This window comes from Bubalus kerabau, chromosome 8, assembly GCF_029407905.1.
Source record: "Bubalus kerabau isolate K-KA32 ecotype Philippines breed swamp buffalo chromosome 8, PCC_UOA_SB_1v2, whole genome shotgun sequence".
NCBI classification, from domain to species: Eukaryota; Metazoa; Chordata; class Mammalia; order Artiodactyla; family Bovidae; genus Bubalus; species Bubalus kerabau.
In genome coordinates, this window is record NC_073631.1 from 35,254,440 (window position 1) to 35,271,091 (window position 16,652).

Sequence of the window (16,652 nt, forward strand, 5' to 3'; positions counted from 1 at the left end):
TTGAAAACTATGTTGAATAAACCATGTTGAGTGATGAGAGTAAGTGTATCCTTGTTTTGTTCCTGATCTTAGAGGAGATGCTTTCAGCTTTTCTCTGTTGACTGTGATGTTAGCTGTGGGCTTGTTATGTATGGCTTTTAGTGTGTTGAGGTATATTCCCTCTGTAACCATATACCCACTTTGTTGAGGGTTTTTATCATGAAACAATGTTGAATTGTGTCAAAAGCTTTTTCTGCACCTATTGAGATGATCATGTGGATTTATTTTTAGCTGAATTATTTTATTTTTATATATTTATTTATAAACTTTATTTTCTTTTTGGCGGTGCTGGGGCTTCGTTGCTATGCAGGCTTTTTTTCCGTCTGGTTGCCAGGGGTGGTGGCTACCCTGTAGTTGGTGGTGCACGGGCTTCTCTTTATGGAGCTTCTCTTGTGGAACACAGGCTCTGGGTGGCACAGGCTTCAGTAGTTGGAGCTCACGGGCTCAGTAGTGGTGGCTCTTGGGCTCTAGAGCACAGGCTTAGTTCCTCCTTGGCATGTGGGATCTTCCTGATCAGGGATCAAGCTCGTGTTTCCTGCATTGGCAGGCAGATTCTTTACCACTGAGCCACCAGGGAAGTCCTCCTCATATGGTTTTATTCTTGAGTCTGTTAATATGGTGTGTCATTGATTGATTTATTGATACTGAACTCTTCTTTCATCCCTGGGATAAATCTCACTTGATCCTGGTGTGTGACCCCTTTTGATCAGTGTTTATCTTATTAAATTTGGTTTGCTAAGATTTTGTTGAGGATTTTTGCATATGTGTCATCAGTGATGCTGGCCTGCCATTTTCTTTTTGTGTGTGACATCTTTGCCTGCTTTTGGTATCAGGGTGATGCTGGCCTCATAGAATGAGTAGGGAAGTTTTTCTTCCTGTACAGTTTTTTGGAATAGTTTCAGAAGGATAGGCATTAACTCTTCTCTGAGTGTTTGTTAGAATTCACCTGTGAAGCCATCTGGTCATGGACTTTTGTCTGTTGGAAGTTGTTAAATTACTGATTTAATTTCATTTCTGGTAATTCATTTATTCATATTTTCTGTTTCTTTCTGGTTTAGGAATTTTTCCATTTTTTTCCTGGTCATCCATTTTACTGGCATGTAGTTATTAATCTGTTAGGATCCTTTGTATTTCCGTGGTGTCAGTTATAAAATTCCATTTTGATATATAGGTTTTTGTGTATATTTTCCTTTGCTGAGCTGTTCTAATGTTTCATTTGTCTCAGACGTCTTTGTAAGTGATGGTCAGTGGTTTATACGTTGATTGCTCTAAAACCTTTGTCAGATACTCCTGTCAGTCTCCCTGCTGGTGTCTGTTTATTGTCTCCTTTCATTCAGGTTGGCATCTTCCTTCCTGTTTATTTATTTATTGGCTGCACCATGTGGTTTGCAGCATCTTAGTTCCCCAACCGGGGATCGAACCTGGCACCCTGGCAGTGAGAGCGCCAGTTTCTAGCCACTGGACCACCAGGGAATTTCCTCTTCCTGCTTCTTAAAATGACAAGCGATTTTTTAAAAAATTGGATCCAGGAAATTTTGGGTGTTATGAGGCTCTGAATCTCATTTAAATATCCCAGTTGGCCCTTTCGACACTGTCAGCTCAGGAAGAGGGCGCCACCTTGTTAATGGGCTGGCAGGGCTGGAAGTCCGTGTTCCTCACTCAGCCTCCACGGACACACGGAGTGGGGGTCGGGGCTTTCACTTTGGGATGCTGTGGTCTGAGTGTTTGTGTTCTGTCCAGAATTCACTGTAGAAATCCTAATGCCTGATGCAACTGTTTTAGGACCTGGAGCCTTTGGGAGTTGATTAGGTCACGAGGGCAGAGACCTCATGAATGAGATTAATGCCCTTAGAAGAGAGACCGCAGAGCTTCCTTGCCCCTCTGCCTTGTGACGACACAATGAGAAGTGGGAAATCCAGAACAGGGCCCTCATTTGACCTTAGCAGAACCTGGATCTTGGACTTCCGGCCTTGAGAACTGAGAAATAAATTAGTGTTGTTCATAAGCTACCTACTCTGTCATGTTTCATTATAGCAGCCTTAACAGACTAAGGCAGTGGGAGTGGAATTTCTGACTCCCTGGTGATTTCCGTTGCCTCTGGCGAGGCGGCCTTGTCACTGTCGGGTCTCCACTACTGGTCCTCTGATACTACTAAGCGCCCCTGACATACTCATCATTGTTACTGAAAATCCCCAGCCTGGTAATTTTAAAATCTCTGCCGTATCTGAGTCTGATTTTGATGTTTGGTTTGTTTCTTCAGACTGTATTTTTTGCCTTTTGGTATGCTTTGTAATTCTTTTTGTTGAAAGCTGGGCATGATGTATTGGGTTAAAAGACAGACCTTTAATGTGAAGTTTTATCCAGCGAGACGCTGGGCTTTGTTTACTTCTGGATAGCTGTGTTATAGAGACTGAAATTTCCTCCACTGTCCCAGCTGTTGTCTTACCTGTTGTCTTTTCCTGGAGATTCCTCAGATAGTAAGATAGTTTCCCTTGAGTGTTTCTCCTTTAAAAAAAGGAGAATAGAGATTTGGGGCATATTTGAAAAGTGGTTTCTTTTCCCCTTACCCTGCTGGAAACAGGAGGGGGTTTCTCTTTGATTTTACCAGTGAGGATCTGGTAGGGCTCAGGGGCTGAAAGTCATGAAAGCGTGAAGGCCCTCTCAGAGTAGCGCCTCAGAGGTTTTGATTCTCCGGTTAGTCTACACTGAGCTTCCAGCCGTTGGTCAGTTATAGCTCATAGCATTCCTGTTGGTGCTGGTTCTAACTGCGGGCTTCTGCTCTACTGTGCTGTGAGTCTCTGTATTTGACGGTCTCTCCAGGCTCAGACGGTAAAGCATCTGCCTACAACGCGGGAGACCCGGGTTCGATCCCTGGGTTGGGAATATCCTCAGGAGAAGGAAATGGCAACCCACTCCAGTACTCTTGCCTGGAAAATCCCATGGATGGAGGAGCCTGGTAGGCTACAGTCCATGGGGTCGCAAACAGTCAGACACGACTGAGCGACTTCACTCTCACTTACCAGTGTTCAAGGTAGCAGTTTGACTGGTGACCTCAATTCTCTGATTATCCTAAGAGGAATTGATTTTTCAGTTTGTTCAGGTTTTTTTCTTGTTGTCAGGATGGAAGTGATGCTTTCAAGCTCTTTACATGCAGAACCAGAAATCAGAATTATTCTTTGGATTTATTTTGATCGTTGCATTTTACTTTCTTAGGTGGAAACATGAATTATTGATTTTAAGCCTTTCTTTCCTCAACTCCACATTTAAATTTCCTTCAAAGTACTAAATTAGATATGTTCCAAAGATTTTGATGTTGTGTTTTCATTATCAGTTGAAATATTTTGTGATTTTCTTTGTAATTTCTTTTGCCATGGATTATTAATTTTCCAATAATTGGATATTTTCCTAGATACCTTATTGTTCCTGATTTCTAATTTAATTCTGATCTGGTCAAAGGAATATACTCTTAAGTTTTCAGATTTTTTTTAATGTATTGAGTCTTGTGTAATGGCACTATGTATGATCTGTCTTGGTGACTATTTTGTGCTCTTTAAAGTGTATATTGTATTCTGCAGTTGTTGGGTATAGCGTTCTATAAACCATTAGGTCAGGGTGGCTAATGTTTTATTTAGATCTGCTGAAGTCTTACAGATTTTTAAAAATTATTCTATTATTCTCTGATAGAGGATATAATAATCTTTAGATAGGATTGAGGATATGTCTGTTTTCCTTTTTAATTCTCTCCGGTCTGCCTCATAGGGTTTTGAACCTCAGTTATTAGGAACATACACATTCACTTGATATGTTTTTCTGATGCATCTGTATTATCTTGAAGTCTTTTATCTGAATGTAGTATAGCCACCTTTCAGCTTGCAGCTTTTAGCTTTCTCATAGTAGTGTTTATGTAGCCTGTCTTTTTCCATTCTTTTACTCGAAGATGGTGATACAGTTCTGTCTTGTTCTGTCACCCTCTGTGACCCCATGAACTGCCAGGCTTTTCTGTCCATGGGATTCTCCAGGCAAGAATATTGGAGCCGGTTGCCATTTCCTACTCAGGGGATCTTCCGGACCCAGGGATAGAACCTGCATTGGCAGGTGGATTCTTTACCGCTAGTGCCACCTGGGAAGCCCTAGAAACTCCACAGATAGGATGCAGATGGCTGTTGATGTAGTGACTTGTAATCGGAAAGTTTAGTCCTTAAATATTTTTCATATGGTTGGAGTATTAATCTGTTCTTGTATATTTTTCTAATTGTTCCCTTTTTTCCTCCTTTCCTGTTATTGGTTTGAATTTTAATAACGTTATATTGATTCCTCAATTCCTGTTTCTAGGCAAACGGTTCTTCAAAAGTGTTTCATGTTGGGTATATCTCATGTGCGTGGCATTGTCTGTCCTTTGTTCCTGGTCATCTTTTCAAGGCTGTTTGGAGAGTGAATGACCTTGGAAGATACAGGCATCCTTACTCCCCGTTGTAAATGGTTTGGTCCCCTGAGGTCAGTTTCCTCCCCTGTAGTGCATCCACCGTGTGTTCAGGTGTCATCCAGTCTTCTTCACACGCCTGTGGAAACTGGGGCTCAGGATACAGGAATCAGAATGCCGGTACTCTGGCTGCTGCTGTTGCTGTGATGATGAACTTTATGTCTCACCCCAGAGAGTTTCGTCTCTACCTGGGCTCTCATGATGCCATGCAGGCCGACTTGCTGACTTGCAAGTAGAGTGGATCTTGGGCCCCCATGTCCTGGCACCCTTACCCCCTTCTCTGAGTTTCTGCTGCTGCCTCACGGATGGCACATCCTAGTACTTTACAGATGCCACAGTTCACATTTTAAATAGTTCACAGTTTAAATTCAATTTAAATAGTCTTATGGCAGAAAGTGAAGAACTAAAAAGCCTCTTGATGAAAGTGAAAGAGGAGAGTGAAAAAGTTGGCTTAAAGCTCAACATTCAGAAAACTAAGATCATGGCATCCGGTCCCATCACTTCATGGGAAATAGATGGGGAAACAGTGGAAACAGTGTCAGACTTCATTTTTCGGGGCTCCAAAATCACTGCAGATGGTGATTGCAGCCATGAAATTAAAAGATGCTTACTCCTTGGAAGGAAAGTTATGACCAACCTAGATAGCATATTCAAAAGCAGAGACAGTACTTTGCCAACAAAGGTCTGCCTAGTCAAGGCTATGGTTTTCTCGTTGGTCATGTATGGATGTGAGAGTTGGACTGTGAAGAAAGCTGAGCACTGAAGAATTGATGCTTTTGAGCTGTGGTGTTGGAGAAGACTCTTGAGAGTCCCTTGGACTGCAAGAAGGTCCAACCAGTCCATCCTAAAGGAGATCAGTCCTGGGTGTTCATTGGAAGGACTGATGCTGAAGCTGAAACTCCAGTACCTTGGCCACCTCATGCGAAGAGTTGACTCATTGGAAAAGACTCTGATGCTGGGAGGGATTGGGGGCAGGAGGAGAAGGGGATGACAGAGGATGAGATGGCTGGATGGCATCACTGACTCAATGAACATGAGTTTGAGTAAACTCCGGGAATTGGTAATGGACAGGGAGGCCTGGTGTGCTGCGATTCATGGGGTCACAAAGAGTTGGACATGACTGAGCGACTGAACTGAACTGAACTGATGTCTTTGAAATAGTTAAAAAGAAGTACATATTTTACCTGTAACCATATATTTACCACCTCTTTTGTTCTTCCTGCCTTTCTGAAGATGATAGTTACTTAGTGCCACCATGACCCTTTATTCTAAAGAATTTCTTTCAGCATTTCTATAATGATATTTTGGCAGTGTAATCTCTGTTTTTGTTCTATAGAAATGTCTTTATAAAGCATTTTTGACATCTTTTGGCAGCATACAGAATTCTGGCTTGCTTTGTTTTTTAGCACCTTAAATGTGTCATTACATTGTCTTTTGGCCTTTCATGTGTCTGCTGAGAAGTTGGTCTTCATTTAATCATCCTTTGTTCTAATGAGGTGGATGAAACTAGAGCCTATTATACAGAATGAAGTAAGCAGGAAAGAAAAACACCAGTACAGTATACTAACGCATATATATGGAATTTAGAAAGATGGTAATTATAACCCTGTATGCGATGCAGCAAAAGAGACACAGATGTATAGAACAGTCTTTTGGACTCTGTGGGAGAGGGCGACGGTGGTATGATTTGGGAGAATGGCATTGAAACATGTATATTATCATATGTAAAATGAATCGCCAGTCCAGGTTTGATGCATGATATAGGATGCTTGGAGCTGGTGCAGTTGGATAACCAAGAGGGATGGTATGGGGAGGGAGGTGGGAGGGGGTTACAGGATGGGGAACATGTGTACATCCGTGGCAGATTCATGTTGATGTATGGCTAAACCAATACAATAGGGTGAAATAATTAGCCTCCAATTAAATAGGAACCTGGAATGTCAGGTCCATGAATCAAGGCAAATTGAAAGTGGTCAAACAGGAGATGGCAAGAGTGAACGTCGACATTCTAGGAATCAGCAAACTAAAATGGACTGGAATGGGTGAATTTAACTCAGATGACCATTATATCTACTACTGTGGGCAGGAATCCCTTAGAAGAAATGGAGTAGCCATCATAGTCAACAGAAGAGTCCGAAATGCAGTACTTGGATGCAATCTCATAAACAACAGAATGATCTCTGTTTGTTTCCAGGGCAAACCATTCAGTATCATAGTAATCCAAGTCTATGCCCCAACCACTAATGTTGAAGAAGCTGAAGTTGAACTGTTCTATGAAGACCTACAAGACATTCTAGAACCAACACCGAAAAAAAAAATGTCCTTTTCATCCCATTTTTCTTCATTTGTTTTCTCTTCCTTCTTCCAATTTAATTTTAGATTTGTCTTCAGTGACTCCTTGTTGTCTCCTTTCTGCTGTTAAACCCACTTTTAAAATTTTTCATTTCAGGTTCAGAATTTTCACTTGGCAGTTTTAACAGTAATTATTTCCTTGCTGAATTCCAAATTTGTCCATGCACTATGGACCCATCATCTTTGTAACCCTTGCACATGTTTATAATAGGTGTTTTGGAGTACTTATCTGCAGATAGCATCATCTTAATCATCTCAGTGCTGGTTTCTGATGACTACTTTTTCTTTTGTTTCTTTTTATGTCTAATGAATTTTGACTGGATAGTGATCATTATGAAGAATGCTCTGTAAAGACTCTGGATTATTTTATATTCTTCTCAAGAGTCAGTTCTGTTCTAAAAGGCAGTTAACTTTGTCTAGATTCAGACTATACTCAGGCACCACTGTGGTGGGCTGCAGCTGAAATTCCCACCCCGTCTGCCATCCACGGGGTGTCTGGTTTGTTTTTGTTGTCTTCTCCTGGGGCTGCACAATTGAGTTGTGAGCCACATCTTGTGGCTGACTTTGTTGCTAAATTCAAGGGCTTACGTCCTTTGTCTGGAGAAGAAAATGGCAAGCCACTCCAGTGTTCTTGCCTGGAGAATTCCATGGACAGAGAGGAGTCTAGAGGGCTAACAGTCCATGGGGTCACAGAGTCAGACATGACTGAGCGACTAAAATGGCAACAACAACATGTCCTCTGTGGCCTCTTTTCCTAGGATTTCCCTTCTAACTTTCTGATTAGTTTACAAGCCTGAACTCTGGTGTTTGCTATCTCAAGCAAGTAAATGTACTGTTCCTTGCAGCTCCCATGGGCAAAAAGCTGTAAATGTGCAAACCTTATTCATGGGACTTTGACTTTTAACAGTAAGCTTCCCTCTAGCTTCTACTTGCTTTTTGTTCTTCCTCAGAGGTTTCAAATATTGGGTTTAAATAATGTTTTCTCAGATTTCATAATGGGAGAGGAGAGTTATTCTAACTTTCTGCCATCCCTCCACTTCCTTTTTATAATAATCTTCAAAAAACATTGCTTCTCAGCCCTAAGTAGAACAATTCCAAGCTGAGTAATGTAGGTTTATTTTGTAAGCAGGAACTGTGATTTAGAAATGCTTCATTTGTGTCTGGAAGTTGAGAAAAATTCTTTTTTTTTTTTTCCTTTTTAAATAATGGGCATATATAAATCTGGGAAGCTTTTATTTTAGAAATAAATGCTTAAAAGAATCAAATACCATTTATCACTATAAACATTTTTGTTTATTTTGACCACTTTTTTTCCATTACAATTTTAGGATGCCTTTTTGAAAATCATTCGAAATGAGGGCATTAAGTCCCTGTGGAGTGGCCTTCCTCCTACGTTGTAAGTTGAAATTTAGTATTTTACTTACTTAGTGATGGTGGTGGTTTTGTTTTGCCTATCAGTATGATGGGACATCATGCATTTTGAATATCAGAACTTTTCATTTTCAAGAGCATTGTTTTGTGACTCTCACAACTACCCCACATTTAATGATTGGCTAGAAGGACTCACAAGATGTATCCTAATGTCTGTGGTTTATTACCACAAAAGGCAGGAAGTGGAATCAGTAAGGAGAAAAGGCACGAAGCTCAATCAGTGAGGGGAGAGGCATGGAGCACAATCAGTGAGGGGAAAGGCATGAGGCGGAATCAGTGAGGGGAGAGGCATGGTGCGGAATGGAGAGCATGGAGCGGAATCAATTAGGGGAGAGGCATGGAGAGGAATCAATGAGGGGAGAGGCATGGAGCGGAATGGAGAGCATGGGGCGGAATCAATGAGGGGAGAGGCATGGAACGGAATCAGTGAGGGGAGAGGTATGGAGCAGAATCAGTGAAGGGAGAGGCATGGAGCGGAATCATGAGGGGAGAGGCATGGAGCGGAATCAGTGAGGGGAGAGGCATGGCGCGGAATCAGTGAGGGGAGAGGCATGGCGCGGAATCAGTGAGGGGAGAGGCATGGCGCAGAATCAGTGAGGGGAGAGGCATGAAGCGGAATCAGTGAGGGGAAAAGAAGCGGATTCAGTGAGGGGAGAGGCATGGAGCGGAATCAGTGTGAGGGGAGAGGCATGGAGCCGATTGGAGAGTAATGGAGCATAATCAGTGAGGAGAGAGGCATGGAGCGGAATCAGTGTGGAGAGAGGCATGGATCGGAATCAGTGAGAGGAAAGGCATGGAGCGGAATCAGTGAGGGGAAAGACATGGAGCGGAATGAGTGAGGGGAAAAGCATGAAGCGGAATCTGTGAGGGGAGAAGCATGGAGCGGAATCAGTGAGGGGAGAGGCATGGAGGGGAATGGAGAGGCATGAAGCGGAATCAATTAGAGAGGCATGGAGCGGAAACGGTGAGGGGAAAGGCACGGAGCGGAATCAATGAGGGGAAAAGACATGAAGCGGAATCAGTGAGGGGAGAGGCATGAAGCTGAATCAGTGAGGGGAAAAGACATGAAGCGGAATCAGTGAGGGGAGAGGCATGGAGCGGAATCAGTGAGGGGAGAGGCATGGAGCGGAATCAGTGAGGGGAGAGGCATGGAGCCTAATCAGTGAGGGGAAACAACATGAAGCGGAATCACTTAGGGGAAAGGACATGAAACGGAATCAGTGAGGGGAGAGGCATGGAACGGAATCAGTGAGGGGAAAGGCATGGAGCGGAATCAGTGAGGGGAGAGGCATGGAGGGGAATCATGAGGGGAGAGGCATGGAGCGGAATCAGCGAGGGGTGAAGCATTGAGCGAAATCAGTGAGGAGAGAGGCATGGAGTGGAATCAGTGAGGGAAAAGGATGGAGAGGAATCAGTGAGGAGAGAGGCATGGAGCGGAATCAGTGAGGGGAAAAGACATGAAGTGCAATCAGTGAAGGGAGGGGCATGAAGCGGATTCAGTGAGGGGAAAGACATGAAGAGGAATCAGTGAGGGAAGAGGCATGGAGCAGATACAGTGAGGGGAAAAGACATGAAGTAGAATCAGTGACGGCAGAGGCATGAAGTGGAATCAGTGAGGAGAAAAGACTCGAAGCAGAATCAGTGAGGGGAGAGGCATGGAGCGGAATCAGTGAGGGGAAAAGACATGAAGCGGATTCAGTGAGGGAAGAGGCATGGAGCAGAATCAGTGAGGGGAAAAGACATGAATCGGAATCAGTGAGGAGAGGCATGGAGCCGACTGGAGAGGCACGGAGCGGAATCAGTGAGGGGAGAGGCATGGATCAGAATCAGTGAGGGGAAAGGCATGGAGTGGAATCAGTGAGGGAAGAGGCACGGAGCAGAATCAGTGAGGGGAGAGGCATGGAGTGGAATCAGTGAGGGGAGAGGCATGAAGCAGGATCAACAAGGGGAAATGACATGAAGCGGAATCAGTGAGGGGAGAGGCATGGAGCAGAATCAGTGAGGGGAGAGGCATGAAGCGGAATCAGTGAGGCGAAAAGACATGAAGCGGAATCAGTGAGGGGAGAGGCATGGAGCAGAATCAGTGAGGGGAGAGGCATGAAGCGGAATCAGTGAGGCGAAAAGACATGAAGCGGAATCAGTGACGGGAGAGGCATGGAGCCTAATCAGTGAGGGGGAAAGACATGAAGTGGAATCAGTGAGGGGAAAAGACATGAAGTGGAATCAGTGAGGGGAAAAGACCTGAAGCGGAATCAGTGAGGGGAGAGGCATGGAGCCTAATCAGTGAGGAGAAAAGACATGAAGCGGAATCACTGAGGGGAAAAGACCTGAAGCGGAATCAGTGAGGGGAGAGGCATTGAAGGGAATCAGTGAGGGGAATGGCATGGAGCGGAATCAGTGAGGGGAGAGGAATGGAGCCCAATCAGTGAGGGGAAAGGCATGGAGCGTAGTCAGTGAGTGGCAAGGCATGGAGGCCAATCAGTGAGGGGAGAGGCATGGAGGGGAATCAGTGAAGGGAGAGGCATGGAGCGGAATCAGTGAGGGGAAAGGCATGGAGGCCAATCACTGAGGGGAGAGGCATGGAGAGGAATCAGTGAGCGGAAAGGCATGGAGCGGAATCAGTGAGTGGAAATGCATAGAGCGCAATCAGCGAGGGGAGAGGCATGGAACGGAATCAGTGAGGGGAGAGGCATGGAGCGGAATCAGTGAGGGCATGAAGCGGAATCAGTGAGGGGAGTGGCATGGAGCCTAATCAGTGAGGGGAAAAGACATGAAGTGGAATCATTGAGGGGAAAAGACATGAAGCGGAATCAGTGAGGGGAATCAGTGAGGGGAGAGGCATGGAGCGGAATCAGGGGAGAGGCATGGAGTGGAATCAGTGAGGGGAGAGGCATGGAGCGGAATCAGTGAGGGGAGAGGCATGGAGCGGAATCAGTGAGGGGTAAAGACATGAAGTGGATTTAGTGAAGGGAGAGGCATGAAGCGGAATCAGTGAGAGGAAAAGACATGAAGCGGAATGAGTGAGGGGAGAGGCATGAAGCGGCTCAGTGAGGGGAAAAGGCATGAAGCGGAATCAGTTACGGGAAAAGACATGAAGTGGAATCCGTGAGGGGAGAGGCATGAAGCGGAATCATTGAGGGTAGATCATGGAGCGAAATCAGTGAGGAGAGAGGCCTGGAGCGGAATCAGTGAGGGGAAGAGGCATGGAGCGGAATCAGTGAGGGGAAGAGGCATGGAGCGGAATCAGTGAGGGGAGAGGCCTGGAGCGGAATCAGTGAGGGGAGAGGCCTGGAGCGGAATCAGTGAGGGGAAAATACATGAAGTGGAATCAGTGGAGGAAGAGGCATGAAGCGGAATCAGTGAACGGAGACGCACGAAGCTGAATCAATGAGGGGACAGGCATGGTGCGGAATCAGTGAGGGGAGAGGCACAACAGGACCTGGCCAGCAGAATCCTCCCGAGACCCCGCTGGTGACACGCAGGGCGCTCTGCGTCTCCCAGCCCCGGGCTTCCGCGGCAAGTTCAGGGGTTCTGCCTTACCGGCACTTGAATCTGAGTCTAGGGTTTCCACTGGGGCTAATGATACAGCATCCTGTGTTCATGACTGGCTGTGGTTACTGAAACTCCAGCCCCCCAAAAAGAAGCAGATGTTTGCCAAAACTCACATCATTTGCACAGATCATTGCAGGCAAGCTCGTTTAGTGCTCCAGACATACAGAAATGCCTTGTTACAGGGAGTATTTCGAGGGCTAAATTCCTCTAAGATAACCCAAGGTCAATTAGACAAATAGGCCCTCCTGAAGATACTGGATTTGGGGCACAAGCATTCTTTATTTTTCCATGTTCAGAAATTAAGAAACTAGTGTTCATTTCGGTTTTTATTTTACTAAAATAATGAGAGGTGTTGTGCTATTTATACTTCTTTTCCAGATAATTAAATTCTGTACTAACTAGCTATTACGTGAATTCATATGACAAGCTAGTAAGGCTGAATGTAAAAATTCCAGTTAATACCTTGCCTTTCTCTGCCTCGTTTCTTTCTGATTTATCTTGTTACGGAGCACTTTAGTCAGTTTTGAGGCACCTACTCTAAACAGTGCCTAAGGTTATAAGGTTGGTGATAGATCCAGGAGTAGCAGTCAGTCCTGTTCCTAAGTTCTCATCACCACACTTCACTGTCGAGTATTAGGCGTTCCCACGTGTGGTCTGTGATAGTCCTTTGGTTAGACCAGAAACAGAGACTGGTTTCTTGTTGCGCTAAATCTTTATGACATGATAGTACCTTCGACTTTGTATTTAATTAATAACTCCCTCTTGATATTTTCATTTGAAAGAATGTCATTGGAATTTGCTTTGAGTATATATAATTCTGGTGACGTTATTTTCAGTTACAAGTAGGTATGACATGGTCCACAGTTCAAAAGTATTTTATAATTGTGCTGTACTTTTTTACAAGTAATATTTACAAGATTTTTTACTTTAGTGATTTTCATGTTGTGTATGTAGTTGGGAATGAAGACCAGACACAGAATAAGTCAAGATGACTTATTTGTCTTTTCTTATTTATGACCTGACTGGGTGCTCTAAACTTGCCTTCTCTGCTACATTACAAATCTCTGGAGAGCAGAAACCTACTTTACATCTTTTGTTGTCTAAGTTAAACACTGCTAATTCTTAAAGAAAAATTGATCTCATAGCTGATTTGTTGTGGTTTTCAGCTTCTGTAAAATAGAAGGATCTTCATTTTGTACTTCCCAGGTGGTGCAGTTGGTAAAGAACCCACCTGCCAGTGCGGGAGACACAAGAGATGTGGGTTTGACACCTGGGTCAGGAAGAGCCCCTGGAGAAGGAAATGTCAACCCACTCTGGTGTACTTGCCTGGGAAGTTCCATGGACAGAGGAGCGTGGCGGGCTGCAGTCCATGGGGTCTCAGAGAGTCTGATATGACTGAGCACACATGCTCTGTGCACTGTGTCTTGTGCTTCATAATAATATAAGAATATGTTTCAGCCTTTTGATAGTGCTGTACCAATCTTTTCGTTTGTTCTAACAGAGTGATGGCAGTTCCTGCCACAGTTATTTATTTTACCTGCTATGATCAGTTAACTGCTCTTCTGAGATCTAAATTAGGAGAAAATGAAAGCCGCATACCAATTGTTGCTGGAATTGTGGCCAGACGTAAGTAATAAATTCACAATGTTTTCATTCTGATTTCTACTTAAAGCTTGCTTTATAGTATTTACATTCATAGAGAATTTCAAGTAGTGTATTGCTAACGGTTTATTTTGCATCGTAGTTTGTCCGCATATGTCAACACCTATGCTCTAGCGGTCATATTGTGTGGTGACTGCCATCAGAATGGGACGGGATCAGCCTATCCTGTTAATTCTTGGACAGAGGTTTTAGATTTGAGATTGTAGACCTTACATTCTAGATTTTAGGATAATAACACAGAGTCTAATTAAAGCCAGAGTCTTTCATCATTTTCTGTATACACGTTGAGATTCAGAGTTTAATCAGAAGGACATTTTTCTCTGTGTAGTGGAAGTGAGGTTTATAATAGTCCTGGTTGATGTATAGTGGCTGTGGAACTGCTCTTGAAAGAGTAAGGTGTGTGAAATACCTTTATCAGGGAAAAAAAAATCTGAGCCAGGATGCTGCCATCATTAGATACTAGATACAGTTTGCAGACATTTCAGAATAAAATTTAAAATACAAAAATGCATGAAATACTCATTTCTGCACGCATGTTTTCATAATGCATGACTTTGCTTTTGTTGTATTCGCTTGTTTTGTACCAGTTGGCGCAGTGACTGTAATAAGTCCACTGGAATTGATCAGAACCAAGATGCAATCTAAGAAGTTTTCTTACGAGGAACTGCATCGATTTGTCAGCAAGAAAGTATCTGAAGATGGTTGGATTTCCCTCTGGAGGGGCTGGGCTCCTACCATTCTTAGAGATGTACCATTCTCAGGTAGGATTTATCTGCTACATTTTAAGTAGCTTTGTATGTACCACTTTTAAATGAAGGAAATTCTAGATTCTTTAAGGCTAAAGGTAAGTTACTGTCTTAGGTGATCACACACACCTCGTTCAGCATGGCTGTCTCAGATCTTGATGAGTATTTATTTAATGAACGGTTTCTGTTTCAAGCCTGGTTTTCTTTTCTCTTTGTTTTCTTTCTTTTTAAATATCAATTGGTGAGTACTCATATTTAAGTAATGAAGCTACCTTTAAAATTATTGTAAAGAAGTCATAATTAGTAAGATATGTAAAGTACTATGAATCAAAATATCATAATATTTAAGACCACCTGTGAATTATATTGACTCCTACTTTTTTCAGTTATTAAAAATCTCCCCCACTTGAGTGAGTGTCTTGTAGGGACTATTATAAATCAGATTCAAGATTGTGCTAATTATTGAATTATGAAGAGGGAGAAAATTATGAAGAAATACAAAATTAACTTATAGAATGTGCATACTTCAGTAGTACTTCTCTTGTGAAACTGATGTGTCCATTTAAAACCTGGAAGAAAGAATTATTGAGGACCATTGTATTAACATTCCACATTCTTTCTCCCTTTGATTTAATCCTTTGCTTGGACACCTATTCACAGTCCTATTTCTTTCCCTTTCCATTAGTATTTTTCTTCAACTTTTGTGTTCGGCTATGCTTTTTAGAAATACCATGGATTCCTAGACCAATACTTTTTCATTTTTTGTTTTGATGTTTTATACATAAAAAGTAGTAAGGATATAAATTACTAAGTGCACTAATAAACACCTGTGACATCACCACCTCTGTATATGAATTAGAACACTGCAGTTTTTAAAATCATGAAACCACATATGTCCACCTCCACTGTCACATCCTTAGTGGTAACCTCTTACTTGAATTTTTATCATTTATTTGATTTAAAAAAGTAGTTTTATCATATATGTATTATTGCTAAACAATAATATTCAGTTTTGCCTATTTTTGAGGTATAAAATTTATTTTACTTGGAAATATTCCTTAAGTTTTGTTTTATATGTGCAACTGTTTTTTTTTTTCACTCTTGTTTATACATGAATAAACAAGTAAACAATGCAGTGAACATTTTTTAAGTCTCTTGCTGGGTATGTACAAGAATCTGCAGCTTTTAGTGCCTATTTTAAAAAATCTATTAAAAAAATGTTTTCCAGGTGTTTGTGGATGTTGCAATGTGAGTTGATTTTTTGTCTGATAGCTTATATTCAGCTTCTTCTAAAACTTATAAATTCTAATTTGTCTGCCTTTTTTCTATGTAGACAATAATGTGTTAATTATAACTATTTCATTTTTAAGTTCGTGATGAATATCCTTTATCCAGTTGAAGAAGCTGCCATTTATTCCTAGGTTTCTAAGAAATTTCTTTGAATGCTTTTCCATCATTTTTCGATTGTTCTACAATTCTGTTAATGTGGCACAGGGCATCTAAAGCATTTCTGTTTATCACCATTGTGTTTATCAGATAACCTGATTTAGTCATAGTGTGTGATAGCTCATGAAATACTTGTTTTTCTTTTTTTGGAGTTTTACATCAGTATTCATGAGATGTGACTCTCCTTTCTTCTCGTGTTCTTGTTGGGTTTTGAGATTAAAGTCCTACTTTTTACTGATGCATAGTTTCGTTTATAAGACTCCTAGAATATTACTGAGAATTTGGTTACTATTTTTACAAATTTCACCCAGTATTTGTCTAAATAGAAAGCAAGGTGTGTCAATACTAGAATTCTTCTTTCCTTTAATATATAATATTCTTCAAATATTTTCCATAAAGTCCCCATTTCATTTCTAAATGTGTTCATTCTATTCTGTTTTTGTAGCAATGTACTGGTATAACTATGAAGTCTTAAAGAAGTGGTTGTGTGCAAAATCTGGCTTATATGAACCAACATTTATGATCAACTTTACCTCAGGGGCATTGTCTGGTTCTGTAAGTTTATTCTTTTGTTATTATATTCCAAAATAGTGATAATTGTCTTACTAAAACAGAACAAAATATTATGTACCATTTCAAGTCTATTGAGATAGAACAACTTTAAAGTAGTACATCCTCAAAGTGCTAAGTATTTACTACCCTATTTTGAAGATAAATTATCAGTACTAGCCATTAAATATTTTAAAATGCATTTTATATCTCTCTTTATTACATTACAAGTACATTATGTCTTTCTGAAACTTTTGACCTTGTTAGATCATTAGTTATGATAATGAGTTTAGATAGTACTTTATTACACAAAGTATTTGGCAATTTGGTCATTAAATACCAGTAGATCTTGTTAGTTAATAGTTTATAAATGTTATCTCTTATGTATCATCTGA

General features: G+C 41.8%; 1 protein-coding gene across 2 annotated transcripts in view; it reads left to right on the top strand.

Annotated features, from left to right (window-relative positions):
- SLC25A40 (solute carrier family 25 member 40) overlaps window positions 1-16,652 on the top strand; it is a 75,448-nt gene that overhangs the window by 51,642 nt on the left and 7,154 nt on the right. For both annotated transcript variants that reach the window (XM_055590026.1, XM_055590025.1), the window contains exons 6-9: window positions 8,200-8,267; window positions 13,356-13,480; window positions 14,104-14,277; window positions 16,154-16,263. In XM_055590026.1, the coding sequence (XP_055446001.1) occupies window positions 8,200-8,267; window positions 13,356-13,480; window positions 14,104-14,277; window positions 16,154-16,263 (477 nt within the window). The remainder of the gene's footprint in view (window positions 1-8,199; window positions 8,268-13,355; window positions 13,481-14,103; window positions 14,278-16,153; window positions 16,264-16,652) is intronic.